The sequence below is a fragment of the Haliotis rubra genome, unplaced genomic scaffold, assembly GCF_003918875.1.
Source record: "Haliotis rubra isolate DU_JTF1 unplaced genomic scaffold, ASM391887v1 Scf592, whole genome shotgun sequence".
Taxonomy (NCBI): Eukaryota; Metazoa; Mollusca; class Gastropoda; order Lepetellida; family Haliotidae; genus Haliotis; species Haliotis rubra.
In genome coordinates this window covers 620,924-632,296 of record NW_025767293.1, presented here as the reverse complement: position 1 = coordinate 632,296, position 11,373 = coordinate 620,924, and the positions used below count along the sequence as shown (strand labels likewise).

The 11,373-nt window shown below is 41.9% G+C and overlaps 2 protein-coding genes across 2 annotated transcripts; both read left to right on the top strand.

The window, feature by feature from the left end:
* The first annotated feature begins 2,953 nt into the window (after positions 1 to 2,953).
* Positions 2,954 to 6,550, top strand: LOC124255093. Its single transcript, XM_046688927.1, has 3 exons — positions 2,954 to 3,019; positions 4,508 to 4,846; positions 6,438 to 6,550. Exons 1-3 carry the CDS (start codon positions 2,983 to 2,985, stop codon positions 6,548 to 6,550), a joined length of 489 nt encoding a protein of 162 aa, XP_046544883.1. The 5' UTR covers positions 2,954 to 2,982.
* LOC124255113 (cell adhesion molecule 4-like) lies at positions 6,540 to 10,651 on the top strand. Its single transcript, XM_046688956.1, has 6 exons — positions 6,540 to 6,733; positions 7,258 to 7,518; positions 8,219 to 8,326; positions 8,794 to 8,809; positions 9,773 to 9,874; positions 10,147 to 10,651. Exons 1-6 carry the CDS (start codon positions 6,553 to 6,555, stop codon positions 10,418 to 10,420), a joined length of 942 nt encoding a protein of 313 aa, XP_046544912.1. The 5' UTR covers positions 6,540 to 6,552; the 3' UTR covers positions 10,421 to 10,651.
* Positions 10,652 to 11,373: the final 722 nt, after the last annotated feature.

Sequence of the window (11,373 nt, the reverse complement as noted above, 5' to 3'; positions counted from 1 at the left end):
TTTCTATCATGGACGAGGTGATAGTGTGATCTGTTATTGTTGCGGCCTGAAAATTCATTGATGGGAAGCCACAGACCAACCCTGGCGAGAACACCTGCAGCATGCCAAAGTCCCTTGTGAATACTTGTGCCTGTTATGTCCTGAGGAAGAAATCAATGACAACTACAGACAACTGGTGGCCAAAGGAGAAGAAGAATGCAAGAGAAGAGCAACGTGCTTTGTACACGGTACACCACCAACCAGATGTCCCTGATCAGGCAGCATAAAGGGCCGTCCAGATGGAAGAGGGGTTCAGTTCAACACCAGACACGGTACGGTCAAGACCTGTTTTCCAGACCTGTTGTCCAGATTAGCTGTCAATATGATGCGCCAGGATGCCTGCGAATGTTCCAAGGCACAATAGGATCTCTTTCCTGTCTCTCCTGTGATGACTTTGGCCCAAGAAGGTCAGTGGATTCATTACAGTCCTCTGGCACCCCCCCTCCGGTCGCGGGTCCCCTCCAATTTAACATTGCTAACCCTGTGAATGCCTACATCGATGTCTGTGTTACTTCCTGCATCTTTTGTCGAATGATATAAAAAGATTGACCTATTGTTTGCATTGGTCGCAACATTCTTTTGAGAGATGCGTGGTCCTGAAAAGGACTGCTGGGTGAGATTAACTCACAGTGGGACTGACCACAGGTGTGTTAAACACTGACAGGCATAGATGGTCATCTTTGTTTTCACAAGGCACTTGCTTCCAAATGCCTGATTCCCATGAAAATCCGAGTTAGTGTTGGTCTTCAGCAACCCATGCTTGTCATAAGAGGTGACTCACGGGATCGGGTGATCAGACTCGCTGAATTGATTGACACATTCCATCGTATCCCAGTTATGTAGATGGATGCTCATGCTGTTGATCAGTGGATTGTCTGGTCCAGACTCGATTATTTACAGACTGCCACCATATAGCTGGTATATTGCTGAGCGTGGTGTAAAACTAACCCACTCACTCAAACGCCTGGTGTGAGTGTCCTTCAATAATGTAGCACAATAGATACACTGAAATGTGGCATGATAGTCGGTTGTACCATTGGCGTAGACAGGAAGACCTGCGCCATCTTACGTCACGGATCCCCTCCAATTTAACATTGCTAACCCTGTCAGTGCTTACATAGATTTGAGTCAGTGTTACCTCCGCATCTGCCTCAAAATCAAGAATACCGATGGCACGGATGCAGTTCATGATGGCGATCACGCACTCGCCGTGTCCACGGTGAACGACATGATGCATTCCCTCTTACGAGAGGTGTGTGTGCCTGTGGAACACAACCATTTGGAAATTACTCCCTCTATGGGAACCTATCCTACCGAGCCTATTTGAAAACGTGACTAAGTTATGGGGAGACAGCCAAAAGGACGTATATCCAGTGCCCAGGATGGTATACAGATGAAACTGGAAAAACATAGATGACTTAATGCTATCGCCCCGAATGGCAACGCAGGGCTCCTACGTTAAAGAAATGAGAATGAGCAGTTCTCGGAAAATACCCAGTTCTAGGAATGCCACATGAGCTGTGAAGTCATCGATGACGTCACAGTTATGCAATGTCTAACGTAAACACAACATCGGTAGCCATTTGTCATGGGGCCGTCACTTTCAAAAGAATGGTCTTATGCCCACTCTTCACAGTTAAATCTCGGGATCGCCTTAGTGATCGCCTTAGTCACGATCCTGACACGGGGTTACGAAGGAGTGCAAACGATTCCCCAAAACAAATGGATCAAGAGTATGGTGGACAGGAAAGCCCATTGAATGAAAACAACATGTGTGAGTACGTACCGTTACTGGGCATTGTGTTGCAAACTTTACAGCCACTTGAACCATTTAATAGTAGATACAATGAAATCACAACGTTGCTAAGATCATTAGGTGAATATATTGTGATATGTTACAATTATGATGTTACAGTTCATACCGTTTGTAAACAAGATATCAGTAACGCCCCTAATCCTGCATCTTTTGTCAAAGTGTTCTTGTTAGCGGGGGAAATAAACGTTTGAAAAAAACGCCAGTCTATCGTTGTTATTATTGTTGTTTGAATGTACCATTCTTTTGAGAGAGATGGGTGGCCCAGAAAAGGACCGTTTTGTGGGGTGTACCTCACTCACAGGGACCACAGCTGGGTCATACATTGGCATGGGTGAATGCCCAGCATTCGTTTCACTACACACTTGCATCCATGCGTCAACCGGTAAATATAGGTATCCTTGAGGCTGGTACCACAATAAACACACTTTAGGACTACATCATCGTCACCGCACGCCATCGTCCACGCCACTCTCCCTCCCTCCCTCCCTCCCTCCCTCCCTCTTCTTCCCTCCCTCCCTCCCTCTTCCTCCCCTTCTCTCTCCTTCCCCGTCCGTCGCCATCTTGAAACGCGTCCGCCATCTTGACACGCGCCCGCCATCTTGAAACGCGTCCGCCATCTTAGATCGCGCGACCGGAAGTGCCGCCATCTTTAAAAAGACCCCAGGGAGACGTTGTTGACTACACTGTACTGTACTGTACTATACTACACTGCACTATGCTACATTGTATACTATACTGTACCATACTACACTATACTGCGCTGTACTACACTGTACTGTACTGTACTACACAGCACTATGCTACATTGTATACTATACTGTACGATACTACACTATACTGCTCTGTACTATACTGTACTATACTACACTGCACTATGCTACATTGTATACTATACTGTACCATACTACACTATACTGCGCTGTACTACACTGTACTATACATTCAAAAGTATCAAATATTGTTCCCAGTATCCTACACGGGTCAGTCAGTACTGGTTTCAGTACACACATAGAGATATTCATTTGAAAGGGGAATATCAGCAAGTGAAACTAATTTTTCGGACGTATTCACGGCAAATCACTTCAGGAGCTGAACTCTCTCAGTGTTAACTCAGTAAGCTGGGGACTATGTTCTACAATGTGGCTGCAGGATTGTACTTGTGTGGTAGGTATCTGTCTTTGGCTGTTTCCACGAGTCCTATGTGTGTGTGTGTGTGTGTGTGTGTGTGTGTGCGTGCGTAATGTAGTACAATGTCTATAATACAATGTGTTGTGTTTATACACACATATTTATACATCGTGTAATCAAACGTGTAGATCGCTGTAGGGGTATACAGAGATGTACCTGACGCATGACACCAATGTGGGGTTCGTGGCGAGACAAGACTTCACGGCTACCCGACCTCTACAAGAGAAGACGCTACATCTCATCAACTGTATGACCGTCACATGGTTAATAATACTTCCTTGACATACACACGCTTGACAAACATGTTGGATTCACCGGGAAGCTGGGCCCTGGTAGTGCATCACTCTTGAGAATAGGGCACACTAATTGCAGCCATGTTGAACTGACAAATTAGTGGACACAGTTTCTGCAAAACTCCCATACAGGTTTGTTATAATGACAAAGACGACTGCGCTGAGTGAAATATATATTTATATAACCGCTCGTAAAAGACAATATCAGGAAAAGCGAAATAACATAATAATGGCTATATAATTTTACGCTTGTTTTCACGCACGTGTGCATGCTCAAGGCGCTAGCACATTATTTTGCCGCATAACCCAAGCTGCCTGTGAGGCGCTAGACGGTTAATAGTCATATGACCTATCCCACTGGGTACCCACTTACTGCTTGGTGAACAGAGGCAATTCATGAACACATTCACTCTTACCTAGGATGAGACCACAAGTGTCACGTGTGCTTCGTTATGGGACAGGAGTCCTAGAAATCCTCAAGAGTCGAGCTGCCAAACACGGTCACCCATCCAAGGACTGTCCGCGACCAACGTTGCTTAAATTCAACTTATTTGCCACCTGAGCTATGTGTGTAGGACCACACACCACCATATCTAGATATCATTAAGACCAATGTACATGTACCTAGCTTTAACCTTCAGATCAATCAGCGCATTCACCGACGTCTTATATATACGCATCAGTATCCGAGGCCATGTCAGGTACAGAGGCACATCTTACTGCACAGATGGCACATGTCACAAATACACGCAAAGGCACGTGAATTGTTCACCTACACAAAACATACGGCACAAGTAAAATTACAAATATTGTGTTGTGGCCATCATTGTTCACGTGACCACTAATTGGTCACCAATAATGACTTTATGCACCGTTTATGTAATATCATGAATATATCTTATTATTGTGATGTGACACTCGTGTAGGTGACACACCCACAATAATAAAGACTTAAAGGCCTGGTCCGTCACTAACCAGCATTGGTGGTATGTAATTGTTCATTGAAATATTAACACAAAATATTACATAACATATCATTAACAACTATATATTTGCTGAACTTTAACGGTGTTATGTCAGATGTTATTGAGTGTGCAATATTGTACAAATCAAATGTTTTGTGTGTGCAGTATTGTGAGGAAGAAAATTAACAATAATATTTTATTTGCAGGTCTCGTGTCTGCCACGACAGGATCTGATTATATCGTTGCACGTGTTGGTCATAACGTGACCATCTCCCTCAACACGTCCCAGGCTGGACAAGAGTATAAAGTCGGCGTGGAAGTTAATCTTACAGAATTTCTCTTTTTAAAAACTGACACTGAGCTTAACATTGTGCACAACAGCCATACATGGTACAGAGACAGAGACATCCCAGCGAACATCACCCCATCAGAGTTCCGGTTTACACTGTATAATGTCACTACAGAGGACGCAGGTCTCTACGAATGTCGGACGTTTGACACAAACAAGGGGATACCTGGCTGTGACCAGCTTCTCGTTGTGGCACGTGAGTGAGAATCGGATACGGTATCTGTATAATATGTAAATTCCACTTTCTGGAATCACTTAAAGCCTACTAATGGGCCCAGCTTGATGTAGAGACAGCCCATTGTGATGTATGTCTCAAATGTTACCTCATTGGTGAAACCCACAAGGTATATGTTTGACAAACGTATATACGTTATTGGGGCGTCTCCGCGGACTCTAACGTGGCCAAGGCACACCCTGAACAGTGCATAGCGCCTCATCACGACTTGCCCAATTGTTTATCACACTTAGATATTAGATAGCGTTTTAAAATAGCATGAATAACCGTTATCTGTAACCCATACATGTGGAATGGGGATACGAATAATGAGAAGGGAAATAGTGTGCTTTAAAGGGAGTCATTTTTGTATAAGAACAATTACTGCCTATATATGCATGTATTGGGGAATTATTAGCCACAGAACAATAAAGTGTCTGTTTCAACATTAGCGTGCGTTTCCACGTAGAAATACCGCCACATTCTATAAACGGCACAGAGCCTATGTAGCTAGTGATAAATCTTGACCAAATATCAAACGTTATGAATTTGGAAGACAAATAGTTCAATTTTGTTTAGTAAACGTCAATCAGTTATCGTAAATGATCATGACATCAGGCTACTTTTGTGAAAAATATGTGTTCACAACATAAGGAAGTATTAATCAACTCATATGAAATGCGTTGGATGTAAATCAGTTTTTAGAACTACGCGTGTCTGACCTGTGTCACGTTGAAGACACATAGACTGTGATGATGAGAATATAGAACAAGTTTTTATGGATAACAACTTCTTTATTTCGTGAGTGCGACGTTTCGATACAGATTCTTGTACCGTTGTCATCGAAACGTCGCACTCACGAAAGAAAGAAGTTGTTATCCATAAAAACTTGTTCCATATTGTACGTCTCAACTTCTAAAATGTCACTCAAACAAGTTGTGATGATGAGGTATCGTTATACAACTGACTGTCTCGTGATCAACATGGAAATGTGGAGCAAGGCGCCTTTGTGAAAGTTATAAGGTCCATTAACTCCCACCATGTGTACTCTACTCTACAAAACACCATCTTCTCCAGATGGGCAGCGTCCATCGCCCGTGTAGTGTTGTAATTAACCACATGTCTCACAACTATTATACTGGTTATTAGGTCATTGATGATAAGCAGTTTGGACTACTACAGTGTCAGGGCGATTCGAAGAATCATTGTAAAACATTATTTATGAGCACACGTGTTGTTGTCCGAGTACTGTGGTTTAACATGTAAAACTAACAATACTGTTTGAGAAACAATACACCTACACTTGCAGGACCTGCCTCACCTGTACTGGAAACATTACATTATATCCAGTTAAATATGATTTAACGACAACTTTGCCGAGAGACACGGCACGGTGTGCCACTGCTTGAAACCTTTTATTGTTATTGGATTTTATGTTTTCTTTTTTTTTTCTAAAAAGAGAATAGAGATAGTTGTCCTGACTGGACCTGTCACACTGTATCATTTACTCGAGAACACCCCCACATCTGGATCATCTACCCAGGGTAAATGCCGATGTTATCTGTCATTACAGAGAAACCTTCACAGCCGAGCATCACTGGATCTACATCAGCTGACTCAGGTGGGCGTGTCACCCTGACATGCTCCTCCTCTTCTCAGAGTCTCCCCCCCCGGACCACCCTCTGACCATGACCTACATCTGGAGGAGGAACAGTGAGAAGATTCAAGGAGGGGAAGACGTTCATGTAGCCGGGCCGAACCTCACTATGAGACACATCAGCAAGGCGGAAGACGGCAACTACAGCTGCCAGGCTGTGGAGGAGGGGCTGGAGTCTGACTGGAGTCACGGACACGACCTGGATGTTCAGTGTGAGTGAACATTTCAGTGTTGTCCACCTTCAACAGAATAGGTTAACACTGTGCCTTTAAACACTGTTCCATATTGATGTACTTACTATCTTGTTGCCTATACGACCGAATGCAGTATTTATTTATTTATTTATTTATTTATTTATTTATTTATTTATTTATTTTTATTTATTTATTTATTTATTTATTTATTTATTTATTTATTTATTTATTTATTTATTTTATTTATTTATTATTTATTTATTTATTTATTTATTTATTTATTTATATTTATATTTATTTTTTTATTTATTTATTTTTAAGTATCAGTAAGTATCAATTCCAATTTCACCAGGTACCGTCGATATTTGTAAAATATGAGTGGCTGTTGTTGACTAAAGATTGGTTGTAGATTCTTATGTCAGTGTGACTAAACCAGTTTCGGGTTTTATCTTCAAGATGTAATAACAGTTTGGATGAGAATATCGACAGCAAGCTCACTTATCGGATTGTCAAAATATTGGTTAAACGTTCGTATTGTTCAGATGGACCAGAGCAGATCCTGTTCAATGGAACAACCAGTACAGTGACTGCTGCAGCAGGCGCCCCTCTCACAGTGAGATGTTCCGCTGACTGTAACCCTGCCTGCACTGTAACCTGGTGGAACACATCCAGACACAGGCTGGTTACAGGACACAGGGAGGCTGTGTTGTCTACGCCAGCTGTTGACAGATCGGGACAGTACATCTGTCATGTCAACAACACACATGGGAATAAGTCGAGGAATCTGAAGCTTGATAAACCAAGTAACATACATATCATATCATATCATATCTACTATATTTCCCTGCTGGCCGTTCGGCGTGCACGTCTCGATATAAGAGCACTAATCTTTCACCCATTCCAACTCACCTCATATCTTGTATTTCATGTTTACATCCAGATGTTAAATTTGTTTTAGGAATTGTACTCTTAGCGTAAGCTTACTGTTTCGGAATCATTAGCGTCTGTCTGGATATCAAATGTAATATTACATTAAGAGTGTCATGTGTCCATTGCCCGAACAAATAGGGTCAGAAATTCGAACTAAGTAGTACCGGGTTTACACGAGTTGTTATGAAGACTTGCTGAGCGTTCATTCGCTGGTGTCAATTTTAATGTTAATTACGTATTATTAATTTTTTTATTATGTTCACAAGATTAATATTTGAGACCTTGTGCTGATGTAACCCAAATTTCCTTCGAGATAAGATACCTTGTGTCATATTGTAATGGCGTAGAGATGGATTTTTGTTAGCATAATTGTAAAAAATGCCTTTGATGAGGAACAGTACAAACTTCATACTACCTTACTTATAGTGACTGACTTTAGTTTTATGCCGCTTTTGGTAGTATTCCAGCAACATCACGGCGGGGGACACCAACCGTACGTGTAACTCAGTTACCCTACAAATAGTGAAATTCCAACACATGTTTCTGACATGATACATCCATCACTGTCTCCAGATGACGGAGTCGTGTACACGTCCATGTCGTCCCTCCTGGTGGTGGTGGTCGTGGTGGTGGTGGTGGTGGTGGTGGTCTGTGGGATACGTCGATGCAGGAGACTGAGAGGTAGGAAGGAAGTTGTAGTGAGTGAGTGAGTTACAATCACCTCGGCAATATTTCAGCAATATAATGACGACGCGAGTTATGATAAATATAATTGATATTTGTCACACAGGACAATAATATACACACTATTAGGACAATATTATCACAATTTATGTCTAAAAACTAACCATTTCAAATAACTAACCATTTCAAATAATGCAATATTCTATTTTACACAAATGTTACATATTACATTCTACTATTTTTAAAATACGGCCTGTAGATCACCAGCAACTGATTACCATACTAGGGGGAAGTTTGAACTCAGGACCGACAGGACAGTGGCCGTTAGACGACGAGGGAGGACTCACAGAAACAAGAATAACACTGATTCTCGCATAATGTACAGGCTGGATTTTGCACGACTGTATTTCCTGTAAAAGAATCTTCCTTCTTCCTTCTTTTAATCTTCCTTCTCTATTTTTCAGCAAACCGGAAATTAAGGTAAGAAACACATGAAAACCTGACTGGTACGAATGCACCCTTTTGAAGGATCAACCGATCCCTGCAAACGTCATGCAACTTGCATGTAAAAGTGAGTGAGTGAGTTTGGGTTATCTCTACGTTTTAGCAATATTCCAGCAATATCACGGCGGGGGACACTAGAAATGGGCTCCACACATTGTGCCCATGTGGTGAATCGAACCCGCGTCTTCGGCATGACTATCTAACGCTTTAACCACTAGGCTACCCCACCGCCCCACATGCATGTGAAAGTTCTATGTTATTGGTCTGTCATTTTGATAATATAGCATGCTTGAAGCTTTGTGAACATTCAAACTTGCATGTTGTTGAAGAAAACAGAGTTGATAAAGTGTTCAGCTGTTTAAATCCTTTGACACACACCAACACATAATATTTCATTAAGATGTACACACATACACTGATTTCACACACACAATATCACACACAAACTGCTTTCACATACACGTGCCCATTCTACTTTAACACGCACACACTTTATTTTCACACACACACACACACACACACACACACACAAAAACTGTTTTCACACACGCACACACATGCTGCTTTCAGGCACACATACACACACAGTTATTTCACACTACTTTTACACACTGATACACACACGGAAACACACACGTGTGCTGCAAAGATGGAAATAAGTGCTCCAGTCATTGTCATCTTCGAAATATCAAGTGACAAATAAATAGTGTTTCACTTTCAGTTTTGATGTTGGAATCTTTTAATTACCTAAATGTTTTGATATGTCACAATGTATCAAGATACTGTGTTGTTAGAATAACCATCAATTTCAGCTTTAAAAATAATATATATTAGAACTTTTAACTACCTAAATGTTTGGGTGTGTTACATTGTATCATGATATTGTTTTGTCAGAATAAGCATACCTACATTTCTATCTGTGTGCTTATGTACCTCCAGGTATGCTGCCCACCTGACTGCACTCAACAACAGAGCCGGCAGCGAGTCCCCCTACGCTACAGTCCACGACGAGGGTGCTAGGGTGTCCTACTCAAACATGAGGTACCCATGACCTATATCTACCACAGAAATACAATTAATATATCGTACAAATATATGAAAAATGGGACATTTTTTCATTTAGGACTGGGCTCAATAACGTTAATCTATGAATGAAAATATGACATAATAATCAAACACTAATAAATCTTTCAAGTTTCTCGAAAATATTCATCGAGCAATTGTTACAATATAAATACTTTAATGATTTTTGTATGCACCCATAAGTGTTGCCTTCTTGGCTGAAACAAAAACAAACATGGTCACATCAACAGAGAATCTTCTGCTACAAGCGAACACCACTATGCTACAGCTAATGACGAGGGTGCCAGCTTGCCGGTGCCAAGCTACAGGTCTGATGCTACAGCTGACTGTGTGGCTCTCGGGCAGGAAGAACACGTCCACATCTACACGGCTCTGCGCCCCCATGTTAGGCAGCAGGTGGGGGGTGGGAGAAGGAAGGCTGACACAGCGGGAGGATCACCACAAGCCGGGATAACACCTCCTCATCTCTGTATCCTCAACTCTCACAGGGCATGTCCTATGTGAAACATCCAGAGAAGGAACACGTTCCAGACACCCAAGCACGACTCAACTCTTCAACAGATTTTGTTACTATGTCCCTGTTTTGATGTAGATCTGAACATTACTATGTCCCTGTCTTGATGTAGATCTGAACGTTACTATGTCCCTGTGCTGATGTAGGTCTGAACGTTACTATGTCCCTGTCTTGATGTAGGTCTGAACGTTACTATGTCCCTGTCTTGATGTAGATCTGAACGTTATTATGTCCCTGTGCTGATGTAGGTCTGAACGTTACTATGTCCCTGTCTTGATGTAGGTCTGAACGTTACTATGTCCTTGTCTTGATGTAGGTCTGAACGTTACTATGTCCCTGTCTTGATGTAGATCTGAACGTTACTATGTCCCTGTCATGATGTAGATCTGAACGTTACTATGTCCTTGTCTTGATGTAGGTCTGAACGTTACTATGTCCCTGTCTTCCTGTAGATCTGAACATTACTAAGTCCCTGTCTTCATGTAGGTCTGAACGTTACTATGTCCTTGTCTTGATGTAGGTCTGAACGTTACTATGTTCCTGTCTTGATGTAGGTCTGAACGTTACTATGTCCTTGTCTTGATGTAGGTCTGAACGTTACTATGTCCTTGTCTTGATGTAGATCTGAACGTTACTATGTCCTTGTCTTGATGTAGATCTGAACGTTACTATGTCCCTGTCTTGATGTAGATCTGAACGTTACTATGTCCCTGTCTTGATGTAGGTCTGAACGTTACTATGTCCCTGTCTTGATGTAGGTCTGAACGTTACTATGTCCCTGTCTTGATGTAGATCTGAACGTTACTATGTCCCTGTCTTGATGTAGGTCTGAACGTTACTATGTCCCTGTCTTGATGTAGGTCTGAACGTTACTATGTTCCTGTCTTGATGTAGGTCTGAACGTTACTATGCCCTTGTCTTGATGTGGGTCAGAACGTTACTA